The sequence below is a fragment of the Barbatula barbatula genome (genome assembly GCF_947034865.1).
Source record: "Barbatula barbatula genome assembly, chromosome: 10".
Taxonomy (NCBI): Eukaryota; Metazoa; Chordata; class Actinopteri; order Cypriniformes; family Nemacheilidae; genus Barbatula; species Barbatula barbatula.
The window spans coordinates 19,883,444-19,899,226 of record NC_136773.1 but is presented as its reverse complement, the minus strand read 5'-3'; the positions used below and the strand labels follow the sequence as shown (position 1 = coordinate 19,899,226).

The window sequence follows — 15,783 nt, the reverse complement described above, 5'->3', positions numbered from 1 at the left end:
ACAGACATCAATAGCATAGCAGGGCACATCTTTGTGGTTAAAAAAGGCTTACAGTATAAGTTTAGTAAATTACCCGCATCAGTTCCTTATTACTAACACTTGACTGACCGACAGACAGACAGTGACTCATAGCAACTCCATATTTTAACCATCCCACAATGCCTCATTCCAGGAAGCATCAATGGAAAACAACCCCACAGCTGTTAAATCATTTGTCACGGGCTTTAACAGAAAACAGATAAAGAGAGAGCATAAAACATGGCTGTTTCTTTGACAGCCGGGCTCAGGGATGGCTTCCATTAAACGACACGACTGATGCATTATAACACAGGTCTAGGTCAAACTAACTTCATAATAAATAAAGCAAAAACAACAGCCTTTCAACACCAATTTAGCACAAATTCCTTAAAGATCATAAGGAAAAATGTATTTCAGAGTTTAAATATTCTTTAACTGAAAATTTGTGATCCAAACATTTCTTTCTTCATTGATTTTTTAGTATGACAGGCCAGGCTTGCGTAAGCCAAGGGAAAAGTAGAGCTTCATGATCATTTCTAAACTCCATAAATAGCCAAACCAAGTCATATTAGAGTAATATTATCCCATTAACCTTAATGTAAACAATTAATAAGATAAAAAAGATCTCATGAGGAGCAAATGTAACAAACCTTTAGGAAAAAGCAGAACCTTGATGCTTTGGGTCTTTTCAAAGCAGTTATCTGAACCCCAGAGACTCAAATCAATCTTTCATGGTTTACCTAAACTCAACTGCTATAAACCATTAAAGGCTTTATCCCGTTTACCTTCTCTTTCATCTTCTCGATCTTCTTCACCGAGCTCCTCCTCTGGTGTTTGTCCTCCATGCGGATGTAAAAGACGGGGTCCGTCCGTCCGATCTGCTTCTCCTCCTGCTTCTCTGCTTCTTTCAGCTTGCTCTCAGCACTGATGCTCTCCGTGTGATACATGTGGTAGGTTTTCATCACCTGCGGGACCCAGAGGTCAGAGGTTAAAAGTTTAACAACAGCCAGCAGCTGCCTGCCTGGACCACATTTATTTATTCCAACTACTCTACCCGAATCAATTGAGAGAAACAGCTTCTTCGATTCCTGTTTTGAATTATTTTGAGTATAAGTGCAAAGAATCAAATGAATGTTGAAACTCTTTTAGCCCGAGGAATCAACTAGACTCCCAAAAAGAAACCGTTTGAAATGCTTTTTTTTTTAAACATTAGCTTCTTAATGGTCCATGATGGAAGCCACATTTAACTCTTAAAGTCCTAATGACATTGGCAAGAACCTTGTGTTTGATGGCCGATGGAATTTGTGCTTATCTTTAAAATCGACTAGAGTCTGAACCCTTATGTTGATTCTTTAGTCCACTTCTCTCATCAAAATGTTTTTTTGATGAAATGCATAACTGAGTTGTAAATTCCCATGAAGAAATGCAGTTACTGAGATTGTGAAAGTGTGGCATAATGATAAAAGACGCATCAGACAGCCCGAGTCATTGTTTTGGTTAGGTGGGCATTAGTCATATTCAGATAGATTTTATTACAAGCATTAGGATGTGACTCGGTGTGTATGAGCCTGTATTCACAACCTCACTATCTTCCAACTCTTCAAATAGATTGAGTACTTAATGGACACTAAATGCTCTGACACGCTGTAGTTGAAGTAAAATTGGCATTGCATGAATGAACTTTGTATGCAGTGAATATTCCAACAATGTCAATTTGACGCTGTATAATCATGTTGGCATAATGTATATACACATGAGCACATGATGATAGGGCTACAAAGGAATTTCAGAAATGTTCTGTTTTGCTGTAAAAATATCTACATCAAGACATATTTTCAAAATTAAGAATCTAAGTCTTGTTTTCATAAAAACATTTTTTAAATGAGTTCATGTTTACTTAGCAAAAATATCAGCAAATGGGGAAATAAAGATGTGTTTATTAAATTTTTTTGCAGTTAAAAACGACACAAAAGTACTAAGTAAGTAATTCAAGTTTTTCAGTTTCATTTCTTGCTACCTGACTGCACTAAACACAACAAAATTATGTTTATTTATTTAGTATTTTTGTCTCTACAAGAGGCTCACAAGAGTGCATAAGACACAAATAACATTTAAATCATTGCCTGCTAAAAGAATCTTAACATATTTGTCCTGTTTTCCATTACAAATATCTAAAAAACCTTACATTAAAATACATTTACTTGAGAAGCAAAATGCCCTTAGATAACGGATATCCTGAAATAAAACATACAAATGTGTTTATGCGTAAAACAAGCAAAAATATCTGCCAAAAGTGCAGAGAAGACATCATTTCTTACTGTAGGTAATTTTGCTTCTGAAGAAAATACATCTACATGCAAGAATATTTTGGTTTTGTACTGAAAGACAATATTTTTTGCAGGCAATGAATCAAATGTTTTTTTGTGTCTCTAGTGAAACATGACAGTGAGACTTTCCTCATCAGCTTGAACTCTCGTGGAAAAATTCCATCTACCTTTCATCCAAATGACCAAACAGATCCCAAGAAGCCATTCACAATAAGACATGAACACTGGGTCAGTCCAGCCCATAATCGCTGCAGCAGACACTTGGAATTGTAATTCTTGGTACAGTAAAGCCACAAAAGAGAACATAACCAAACTAAATATTGTTCATAAATATCTACAGTGCAAGCAGCACAGTGCTCTGTTGTCCAGGCCTGTATAATTACACACGTGGCCAGGATAGCGGAGAAAACCATGGGCCCGGCACTCCATTTACTGGTCTGGAACTCTGTTTACATTTCTGCCCGTTTTAGAAAGACCCATTTTAAAATCGCACCAGACCTGTTATTTCACCGGCTGTGGTCGCGTGGAGGGTTTCTGATGCAACGGATCAGAACGGTTTTCCTCGAAAAGGCTAAATCAGGTCAAACGTGAAAATATATTTCTACACTGATCAAAATAAGCTGTATTGTGTAACTTTACTACAAAAACGAACATTGTGCAAATACTGCTCCATAAGATTTACAAACGGTGTCTGGGGCAGAGGTTTCTCGATCGATTTTGGTGATGGAATGCAAAAAAAGTGCCTAAAAAACTGAATATATCATCGTTCACCCAAAAAATAAACATTTTCACTAATTTATTCAACCTCATGCCGTTCCAAAACTATGATTTTTTTTCTTGTGCAGAACACAAAATATATTTTGATATAAAACCAAACAACACTGGACCCCACTGAATTCCATTGTATGGTTACAAAACCACCAAAACATTTCTCAAAATCTTGTTTTGTGTTCCACAGAAGAATCATACACGGTCATATAAAGGTTTTGAACCACATGAGGGTGAATAAATAAAAACACGATTTTCATTACTGGATGAACAATATGTTTGTAGCTTGTCCTTACGAAGTGCAACATGTCACATAAAAAAGAATGGATGTTCAAAGGAAAAACACAAAAAAAGAGTGTTCAACAAATCCACAGGTATACGTGGGAATACATTAGCATCCTATTTAGACCACAGGGGATTCATTCATCTTCAGAGCTATTGCAGTGGACCTGACAGCTACAAATAAAGTGTTGACTATTAACTATTGATAACCGGTGTGAACAACGTAATCCAACGAGGTCAGATATGTAGTTTTTATGCGTGAAGTGTATTCAGCTTCACAGATCTTTTACCATGGTATACAGTGGACACCTGGATGTTGAGGTTACCTAATATGTTTCTGTTCTCACAAGAGAGCTGCTATCACAGTACATGGTTCAACTAAGTCCACTGATGTCAACCGAGATCCGTGTTATCATTACTGCACTTACCGTGTAGAGCTCGTTGAGAACTTTCATTAAATCCTCCTGCAGCTGAAAGGTGATATCTTTACTCTGAAGAGAGAAAGAGAGATACGTAATTATCATTATCAACATTATCAATAAGTGACAAAATATATGTCACAAAGCTAAAAATGATCAGATATATATTTTTAAACAAAACCGTTGCTTTTGTTCCTGGACATGTTTTGCTAAACTCAACTAATTCAGCTCAGCTGCATGTGGACTGCAAGACTAACAAGGTCACACATGTCCTGTGGAGGTCAAAATGTCAAACTAATCCGAACACAACTAGAACCTTCACACACACTCGAGAGTAAACAGCTGTGTGTGCGCATGTGCGCACTTCAACACTCCCGCAGGATCAAAAAAGGCATAAGTAAACGCTAAATACTAAAATACCCCCGTGACTCATCGTACAGTACAGGCAGTGTCCGGGCATGCAGACCCAAACAGATATGAGAGCATCATGCCTCTTCTATGCTTTTAATCACGCTTCCTCCCATACCTCACAGCAGCCAAAGCTTCTATGAAATAGATGTATGTAAATGCGAAAATGAAAGTCGCATATAGTAAGATCCAATCGTATAAATGCAGAGCGTGGGTGATTTTTTTAGTATGACAGGCCAGGCTTGCGTAAGCCAAGGGAAAAGTAGAACTTCATGATCATTTCTTAACTCCATAAATAGCCAAACCAAGTCATATTAGAGTAATATTATCCCATTAAAATGAATATAGCTATACAAATGGACAACCTTCAAAGGCCATGAAAGGGTTGAAAGGACCATCCTCATAGCCTATAACAAGTACAAAGTCAAAAACAGTACCGTGTCTATGGTTGTGCACTTTATAACAGAAGGCAGCATTATACATGCTCTAAAAATGAAGTGGTACAGCTGTGGGGTGTGTATTTTGAGCTCGTGTTAGCATTGACAATGTATACTTTATACTCTCAATCTTTGTGAATTTCTATGCCTTTTATAGTTGATCAATGGATTCAAAGAATTTTCATTTTCTATCATTTTAAATTGTTATAGAGGAGAAAGGGGCTGCAAATGGTATGGAAGGACCTTTTTCTGGTTCCCCAATTAACAATTCACTCCGAAATTCATATAAGAACCATTTTGTTCTGCCTTTGACATTCATCTCAACGGCAAATTATCAAATAAATAATGAAAACAAATATAAATAATAACAACCTTGAACGCATTGAATGATTTATAAGTACTGCATAGGTAATATGGGTTTATATATATGAAGTGTTTGTTTCCAAATTGTGTAAAATTTTTCAACTGACGTTTGATTGATATTGATATTGGAATGCACAATAAAAAATATGATTTGGAAATAAACTCTTCATATAAATATATCCTGTGTATATATATATATATATATATATATATATAAGTATTTTTTATTGATTAAAATTAATAAACAAGCAGGGGATGTGATATTGAAATCATGTAGTGATTAAAGCAAGCAGGGGCAATGATTACAGGAAAGAGTAGTTGGACATGGACATTTTCTTAATGAAAAATTACAATTTAATAATTAAAAGGTGATCTAGTCTTATAGTAGTGTTTAAACTACATTAGGAGAAAGACCTGTCAAAACCTATTCACCCAGCATGAACACTTTGCATTTACATTCACCTTAATGCAATGCTGTATAAGTTGAGCTACACAAATTAAAAGAAAACCACTTTGGTAAAAAAAAACTGCCCATCAGCAAAGAGGGGACAGGGTCACCTTGTTATACAACTAGTCAAACTTATTTGAGTGCCAACAGTATTTAGACATGTCTTCGTGTGGATTAAAAGTTGTGTATATCAGCTTTGTTTTCAGGTTTCCTTCAACACAAGCTCATCCTATGACTCATGAGGCCTTTGAAGTTGTGATGTAGATCTATTTATTTGCCTGGTAGGTAACATAAGGCATTCATCCGTATGAAAACAGCTGTGAGGAGCACCTGTTTTTTGTAATTATAGACGTACCTTACTGTAATGGGCACTATGTGTTAACATGCAACAATGTCAGGTTAGATGAAACCACCTCTGTCTCTGGTTTTATAAATATCATAAGTGATCTTGTGTCGCAAAATTCTGGTCCTTTATACAAACTGCCCCAAAACAGTACTTTTAACAAACAATGGTACACAAAAACGTTAAAAAAAAGAAGAGAAAACAATCACATAAAATTGGCACAGTAATGTTGCATATAAGCTAGTTATTTCAAGTTCTGATCAATATGCAGCAGACGGTTAGAGAAATTATGGGCGGACCGTGGGTGTGTCATCTGAGGTCAAATCTGACAGTCAAGCCCTTTGAGTAACCCATGTTCGAGACCACAACTTTTATCTCCTGCATGCCAGCCTAGTAATTTGTGCTGTGGTCGACTCACATGACTTGCATGCACATAATCTATTTGGGAGTCGCCCCCTTCTGTGGCCTGTGCTGTAGGGTCCGCCACGTAGCTTTGGTCACGGGACCACGGACATCAAACGAGAGGCAGTACTCTCTATAACTATACAGTAGAGAACCACACCACAGAAGCAAATGTCCTGTATGGCCGGACATAGATCATAAATCTGAAGAGCGAATGCACAAAAAAATGTAGTCCTACATATGCCTTTAAAAGCCGGCAGGTATGTGTTAAAAGAGGAGAGCATTGACTTGATATCTCTTGAAATGCATTTTCCTCTTATGCTTCCTGCTTTCCAAGGAGGAAGTGTATGAAATGAATAATTCAATTCAACAAGGGAGAATTACTAAAGAAACAACAATTAATAACAATTTTTGCCATTTTATAACCAAGTTTAAGGCAATTGTGAAATGTTGCGGTAAAATTAAAACAGAGAAATTGTAAAATACCTTTTTCAGAAGGCGTGTGGAGTCTTCACTGATCTGCATGAAGCGCATGATGACGTTGTTGAGATAAATGTCGCTCAGAGTGGCGTGATCTTTGCTCTCTCTTCGAACCTGGTTCAACAACAGGTACCAGCAGTTCACCGGGGACAAGAGATTCTGGTCTTTCCTGCATAAAGGAGAGAGAAAGAGATCGATCAAAACAATGAACGGCTTCTCTCTGCGAGCTGTCAGGACCATCTCTGCGTTTCGCTCACAACATGGATGAGAACACAGACGGATCCATCTTTCGGACTGGGCTCCACCGTCAGGATGCTGTGAGATCTAGAAGCGTTAAAATCCCTCACATAACTTCTACAGGTGATATGTGAGTAGGGCTGCAACAACGAATCGATAAAATCGATAAAAATCGATTATTAAAAATGTTGGCAACGAATTTCATTATCGATGCGTTGTATCGCGCGACTATAACGCGCGCCACATGTTTGAGTGGCGTGAGCGTGGCGTTTCTGTTGCGTGTCAGCTCTGTGGCGGCTGCGTCGTGTTTTCTGTATCTTTGCACACCAGCACCGTGCCTGACGCGGCGCTGGCGCGCTGCTGCTGCTATAGGTGACATAGAGGGAGGCCGCCGACAGACAAGGGTCTTTTATTCACGACAAGTTTAAACTTTTTTCACATAACCTACACCTTCCAAAATCCGAAAAATGAGTAAGTAGGCTGTCTGTTTATTTAAATAACATTTCCAAATGTTTTGTAGCTTTATTACCTGATGTTGGATCGTCACTCAGATGACACACTAGACTACGTTGTTATTGTAGTGTGTCATATTTTTTTCCATTTTTAATCACATTGTTAAGAGCATAAAAAACAAAAATAATTCAGTCACCAATACATTTTGGGGTTTAATACGAACCACAATTCGTATTAAGATGATTCTCAGATATGTTATTTAAGATGTAACGTAATCAATTGATGCACGAGTTTACTTTATGCAATGTGTTTAAGATGGACATAAATTAATATTCCCATTCAATGCAATGTATCTTTTCATTGGATATAGCCTAAGCATTTTCTTGGAGGAAGATTTTATGGAAAAAAGTAGTTAATTGGAGTATTCATTTGCAACATTTTAGTAATAATATCTCATACTTAATAGGACTATTAATGTATAATTTATTTCAATATTCACTTGTTGTTTCTCCAAAAATGCATTTTAAACATGATTTAAGTCCTGATGTTTTCTACAGTGGACATGTAAACCCCGTAACGTGTAGATGTTGGTTTAATGAAATTCAATTTGAAAATACGTTCAAATAAATGATGATTAGCTTTCAAACATCAAAATGGCATTCATTAATATGTATTCGTGTACAAAATTACATATAAACATCTTTTCCTATTCTATTTTGCCTGGAAACGCTTCCAACGCTTGCGTGTCTCGTGAAATATAGGCGTCGATTCAATTCCTAGCATGCACGCGTTTTCCGTGCGGCTCGTCTCACGCAGGCAGTGTGCAAGCTCTAACCTGTTAACATGGGAGCCGATTTAAAAACGGTCACGCCAGGCTTCTGAGACGCTCACGCCACGCATCTAGTGTGTCACAGGACTAAAAAAAGTTGATCGCGCCGCGCAGCATAGCGGAGGAAAAATAAATAAAAAAAGCAGAGCGGAGGTAGAGGAAAGACCATCAGAGAGACCCGAAAAAATTCCAGAAAAAAAAAGCAAACCATGAGAGGCTTCTTGATGGGAAATGCATCATGTAAACCACAGCAAGCTGTAATAATAATATAATAAGTAATAATAAAGCTTTTGAAATATGTTTTGCAATGTCAGTTCTATTTTTCAATAAAGGGTTGAAAATGAATGCTTTTAAAAATTTGTATCCGATTCATCGATTAATCGAACAAATAATCGACAGATTAATCGATTATTAAAATAATCGTTAGTTGCAGCTCTATATGTGAGCTATATGTATCCATGCGTATATGTTTCCAGGTATGACAACCAATCACGAAAGAATAAGGGAACGGAACATTGGCATTTATTAAGGAAATTATGGAATTTGGCAGGCAAGAAAAATGCAAGGAAGTAGTTTTCATCTCCGTTTCCCTTGTTGGTATTGCATGTCAATGCTGCAGGTGAAGGTCTGCGGCCTCCCAACATGTTTATGACACAAACCATGATGATATCAAAGTCTGCTTTATTGTCAATTCTGCCACATGTACAGTACATACATATAGAGGATTGAAATTGCGTTACTCTCAGGCCCATGGTGCATACAAATAATACTAACTAAAAAAAATACAGAATATACATATACGTCAAATATACACATCCGATCCAAGTGGATAAATATGCATCCGCTCCAGCTGAGCAGAAATATTTAAGAGAGTATTTTAGAAAAACAGGAAATATATTTTTACATTTCTTTAGCATGAATGTACTTGAATGTAAAAGACCAAATATACTGCCATATAGCTGCCCACAGCTAATATAATGTCATGTGTGGACCTCTTCGTGTGTTCAAGTCTGTTACTAACTGTTCATTTGGTTTACCAATTTTCTGTATGTCTCTCATTTAATTGCATTTGCTATATCGGCCTCTCATCGGTCAATCTGGCACGGTGCTTTCTTAATATTGGAATCGGCTATTGAAAAACCCATATCGGTCGACCACTAATTCATGCATCTAGTTTTAATGTGTGATGTGGCAACCTAACCTATGACCTTGTTGTCAGCACCATGCTCTACCAGTTCTGCGAAAGAAAACAAGATGACAAGCGCCTGAATAACTGACATGTTTAAAGAGTCAGGGTTAAAAGATCAAGTCCTCTGTGCCAGACTGGATCAAACGGATAATCTAATTGAGCTAAAAGCCCAGGGATGCACGGTCGCAATATGAACGCTCAGCTCGCAGGAGGGGGATACAGATTGCAGGGAGAATTATGGGAGCCTGTGCGTTTTCTGTCAGTCTGTAATTACTGTAAAACCCTTTCTTGAGACTGCCTCGGCCTCTTGAGAATGCACTCTGTTCTTTCTGGATGTATGCAGTATGTTGAGAACGTGACGGAGTCAAGCTGGGAGTCGCGAAGCTGAAGTTTACACGTGATTTCCATTCGTGAAGCAGCAAAAATTGCTGTGCTAAAACGCATGAATAAACCATGAGTACGTTACGAAACCTGGAAAGAAATCGAGGTCCAGGAAACTGCATTACAATGCGAAGCTGCTTTTTAATAACATTGACAAAAATAGAAAAATATGGGATGAAAATGTGGTGATAAATTAAAGGGCTACAGTTAAACCAAAATAGTCCAGGTTTGGAACAACCTGATAGTGAGTGAAAGAGAACATTTACATTTTTGGGGGAACTATACCTTTAATGTGAATAGTACACCACAAACCCACATAAAAGGAAATAACTGCACAATAACATTTCTAAAATGCACATATTTCAAAGTATTTGAGACTGATGTGAACTGGGACACATTACTGGAATAGTAAAGCACTTCAGGGGCTTCCTAAAAAGCCTGAAGGTGACAGGAAACAGAAAGAGGGCGGAGGTAATAGACCAGGAAGTGAAAAGGAAATGGGGACTGATGTCCTTGTGTGGATCAATGCAGGGAGTTCATGGGCGGCCAGAACTGCGTTACAACATTTGGCAGGTAAAACAGGCACCAACTCCACTGTAGTTGATGTCACCCTGGGTAATTGAAGGCCACGATGAGATCATTATAAAATCATGTGACTGTTACAGAAGCAGCCAGTAACACAACAGAACTGTGGTCGCACCATTCAAGGACTTAGAACACCAGCGGTAGTGATTAGACGGGATTAAATAACCACTGGTTTCCAACAGGCCTGTCCCTCCGAAGGGCCACAGCCGTTGTGTCATCACCATGCTCAGATGCACAGCTTACATTTTGGGATACTCTCGAATCCTTGCACAAAATGTATGTATGCATTAACTGCATTACAATGTGAAGTTACCTTTAAATAACGTTGACAAAAATAGAAAAATATGGTGATATGATATCAGCAGAGGCTTACTGGACCAAGCCTTGACAACTGCATGAGATGAAAATGAGGTGATAAATTAAAGGGCTACAGTTAAACCAAACTGTTGGTCCCCGTTGACTTGCATTGGTTGAGTTTTCATACAATTGGAGTGACTAGGGACCAAAGGTTTTTGTTTACTTACATTTTCTAAATATCTTCTTTTGTGTTTTGCATAAGTCGTACAGGTTTAAAATGACAACAGGGTTAGAAATTGGGTGAGATGACAGAATGTACATTTTCAGGTGAAGTCTGCCTTTAAGATAGTCAAGTTGAGCATCCTTTCAATGCACCTTACACCCCAGGCTGATGAGATGGGGATCGCCAATATATTGACAGCTCATTGATACTTAAATGCCAGTGTTAACCACACTTTAACAAGGTCCTCAAATATATGTGCAAGAAAGCAGAAAAACATGCAGCCGAACAGACATAATGTATAACAAACCCTTAAGTTTGAGGGCAGAACACACAAAGCTTCTCCAATGCTTTACAAGCATGTTTCACAGAGAAGTGTGCAACGAAGCTGGCAACCCCAGTTTCAAAGGTTCGAACGTAGTGATGGGTGGTATACCCGTGAGTATTTTTGTTATTGTATTAATTTTTAAAATGCCGTTTTACCGGTGTATGCTTTTCGGTTATTAAAGTAGTCTAAACTTTGCTGTTATAATAGGGGAAGGGGATTGTTTACATTGTGTAGTTAAAAGTTGCTTGCAAAATTTGCACAGATGAAGGGTTCTGTATGTTGACCGCAACTGTCATGCATCCTGATTCCTTCACTTCATCATGAGTGCCACCTCTTGATAACCCGCATCATTTTGTGGGACTTGCTAACCTATATAACACTAGTGTGGCATTTTTCTACAATATTCACTCACCATATGAAAGTAGAAAAGGCCATTTTAAGTCAATCAACTGCAGTATTTCCTCTCTCCATAAGTATAAAATGTGGTAAAAAAATACAGTCATGTACCGGAAACCGGTATAAATCTGGAAAATATCGTTATAACCATTGAAATGTAGAATGCATGGTGTGTGACCAATATAAGGGCGCTATTAGACAGTTGTGTGATATTGCTGTAATAATTTCCATCCTAAATCTGACCCGAGCATCCCTCCCTGGGCAAATAGCATACAATGCTTGTTAGCTCAATAAACACATGCACTATACCAGGCACCAGCCACCATGTCGCCACGACGACAGTGTCCTCTGGGGGAAAGGCAAACCACACACTGACAAAAATACTGCCGGTTTCGTTGGCTTTTAAGGGTGTGTGTATGCACGAGGACAGAACATACATTGGAGAAATGTTTCTTAGATGGTATTGGGTTCACTATTGAAAACTGGTTAACCACTGCTCTTAATAGAAGAACACAAAAACTGTTTATCAATGTATTTTTACATGCAATAAAACACAAAATATTTCCAACAAACTATATTAAAGTAACCTATTCCTATACCCAACTGAACCACACAACGTAGTGCACAAATCAATAATTCTTTATTTGTGAGATTCATCTGAAACTCGTGTGCATTTACTAATGGTTTACATTTGCATCATCAGATGCTTTTATCCAAAGTGACTTGCAAATAATTGAGCATTTAACATTTTGCCTTAAGTGCCAAATGACCGATATGAATGTACAGTCCTTGCCAAACTCCTGCATACAGTAGCTCAAGCAACAGAGATTCACAAAAAATAAAACACAGAATTCAATCCATCACACTTTACTCTGAGAGTCACCAGAGAGGCTTCTAGTGCCGTTGAGAAGATTGATTCTGTTTTCTGCTATGAACGGTGGCTATAATCCCACAGGAAGGGGAAACACTGCGTTTCTTGACAAACAATCGCTTAATCTTCCCTCTCGCTGTGGATTTCTGCTGACCCTGTAAATGCAGCCAACTTCAACATTGGGGTACACACGCTCCGATGGTCTCGTCCTGACGCCATCGGTGAGAAATCAGGCCAGACCTTCGGACTATGGAGCAAGGCCACAGTCTGGGCCTCTCTACCGAAGCTCTGTGGTTGCAAAATGTGCTTCCAAGTTTAAAAACTCAAATGCCTCCACTATTAAAGTTTTAAACAACTCTTCAAGCCACTTGGCTGAAGAGCTCCAGGATGAAGATATCCCAACTAAATACATCACATTCAAGCACATTTTGATGCCAATTTATTCAAAACACAGCTGAGCCAAGCTGGCTTTAGAAATGGCCAGCCAACCTCACAGCACTACTGGTTTTTCCAAGTCTCCAAAAAGTGTAGAAACTAATTTCCCTTCTGTATTTGGGCATCACGCTCATGCATTATGAATTGCCAAGTTTGGCATCTTGGCTTTCAAAACTGTTTTTGTAGCTCAACTGGCAGAGCATTGTGTTAGCAGTGCGAAGGTCATGGAAAACTGATTTAAAAAAAGTATACATTGTAATGCAATGTATATCGCTTTGCATAAAAGAATCTGTCAAATGCATAAAAGTCACATTGAAGGAGGCAGACGACATCAACCACAAGCGCTGTAGAGATTGTCCACTGTCATCAGTTGTACTCAGCTGCTGGACTCATTTGGGGCTCTTAAACTGAATTTGGTCTATTTACAGAAGTGAAAGTCAAACACACTATATTTCATATTGCACCAGCATTTTCTGTACCAAAGTTATGTAAATGTAGAGCTACATTTTCCAGAAAGCAAATCAACTGGAATAATGAGAGCAAATTTACATATCATCATGTCAACACTGTCTGGAAAATAAATCAGTAAAAATAACAAGGTTGTGCATTACAGCGGTTACAAAACTGACCATAAAGAAATAATATTGTTAGGCACGACAAACAACATACTTCATATAAATATACAATATACGAACTGTAGGGTGCATTGATAACTTCAATTGATGTACTCTTTATGCAGGACCATGATACCAACAAAAGCACAACAATTCCAGACAGAAAGCAAAACACGAGCAAGCACACAAACGCTCATACACACTCACTTATATTGCTGGTGGTCTTTGGTGCTCCTGGTCTTGGCCATGAAGCGCTCGGCCAGCTTTTCCAGGTTGCGCGAGTACTCCATTTCGATCTCCGACTTCTTGCGGAAGAAGTCCTGGAGGTCCTGAAGAAGCTGCACCCTCATGTCCGTCTGCTGCTCCAGACATTTCTGCTGCTCCACCAGCTGCGCTCGGATCTCTGAACAAACACATTCAGAAACAGTCTGTCAGAACACACGTTTGTCATAACATTACGCATTAAAACCCAAATCAGAAAACATGACAGGAGACAAATCATTTTAGTTGCATTGCTTTGCTTTAAAATGCTTTGCCGGCATTTGTTCCATTTTGCATGATCTGCAACGTGACGGTAATCTAAAATCATCAGATGGAGCATGTTCTGGCCGTTCCCTGCGTTTCATTACAGTCTGAATGAGAAATGGTCCCAGAACAAACCTATTGATCTACTCTGTGTACAGCTCAAACAGCCACAGAGGCACTGCACTTCTTTTAACAAGCATTTTTGGGCTAAATTACCTCCGGTTTCCTCATGCGATTGCCCCCTCGTCATAGGGAATGGAGCCCATTAAATTTGCAGCACACCGTAGAAGCTCTCGAGCTCCATTCCATAATATACGTTAGACTTCCTCTCGTGGCCCCGAGAGACCCAACATGTTTAATGTATTTCTCATAATGTGGGTTTTCTGAACAACAAGTCCACCTTGACAGGCTATAACACAATGCCAGGGTGCTTTAAAACACAATTATTTCAACAGAAGAGAAGGTGGAAATTATTCTTATGGGGAGAAATGCGATAGCCTATAACAGCTGTGCAAGCTTATTAAAGAAAAAGAAAAGCAGGAGTAAGCAAGAGAACATTAATAACACGCATAAATAGTTGTTTAAGTATCAATGCGACGACAAAGGTGCAAGGAAGCTTACAGCAACAAAAAGTTTTTAGTTCAGTGAGTTTCCATTTACTTTTAGCAAATCCAAAGTATTTCATAGTAAAAACTGATTTGGTTGAATCTTGACAAGCAAATATTTATTCCCACGCTGCTGAAATTTTAGGGACGTGTAAAACCTCATATTTAAAAAAATCGACAAAGTCTACTTTAGGTGCAGCCCTTTAGGTGTTTTTATTATATAACCATGTTGTTAATTTGAGAATTTTACTACAAATATCATGGTGAGACCATGGTAAATTTGTGGGTACTATGGCTTTACTACAAACAAATAAAGCCAAGAAATATGGGTTGCTGGAGTAAAACCATGGTTAACTTTAGTAAGGGGACAACAAACATTGTTTGAAAAGCGCTGCATGACTTAAGAGCTATAACTAATCATCTTAAAAGTTTTATTAAAATATGTATTATATTATATTATATTAATTATACATTTATTATTTATCTAACACGCACAGATAACATCCGGATCTCACAGGAATAGGTAAACATTTTTACGAGGTGGCTTATTTGAATGAATTTTTACAATGCGAATCGCACAAAAACATGCGATTATTAAAAAAGCAATACTGAGGCCCCTCCCCAAACCCCACCCCTAAACCTAACGTCACTGGCACGAAAGCAAATAGTACTAAAATGTGCGAATAAGACTACGAATTCGCCACCTCACATAATGCATTGTGTTGAAAATGACACACCTTAAAACATCATCCTTGTTACTACTTTATTCTGGAACACTTCGTTCTGATTGGTCAATCACTGCATTTTAAGGTCAACCGTTTTTCTTCGACTACCTCAGTATCACTATTTTTGTATCTGGATGCCCGAGCACCGACGTGATTAATTTTGCACGAATGACCGTCTGACTGTACATTATCGTTTACATAATCTACACCATTACCTCAAAGACATTCAAAGAGATTCCAGGAGTAACTCGAAACGTTATGAGCTCAACGTCCCTCATCGGCGGTTTCAAGTGACCCTCCATGATTACAAAGAACATTCCTCATCCCGTGAGGTCATATGTATGGGTAAACATCTGCATGGAGCCGGTGTGCTCAAGCATGTGTGAGACCTTGTCTAC

The 15,783-nt window shown here is 38.3% G+C and overlaps 1 protein-coding gene across 4 annotated transcripts in view; it reads right to left on the bottom strand.

Moving 5' to 3' along the window:
- The window catches only part of srgap1a (SLIT-ROBO Rho GTPase activating protein 1a), a 72,300-nt gene that overhangs the window by 34,491 nt on the left and 22,026 nt on the right, over positions 1–15,783 (bottom strand). For all 4 annotated transcript variants that reach the window (XM_079465260.1, XM_079465259.1, XM_079465262.1 and 1 more), the window contains exons 2-5: positions 13,738–13,933; positions 6,702–6,864; positions 3,824–3,886; positions 804–983 (exon numbers count right to left, since the gene is read on the bottom strand). In XM_079465260.1, the coding sequence (XP_079321386.1) occupies positions 804–983; positions 3,824–3,886; positions 6,702–6,864; positions 13,738–13,933 (602 nt within the window). The remainder of the gene's footprint in view (positions 1–803; positions 984–3,823; positions 3,887–6,701; positions 6,865–13,737; positions 13,934–15,783) is intronic.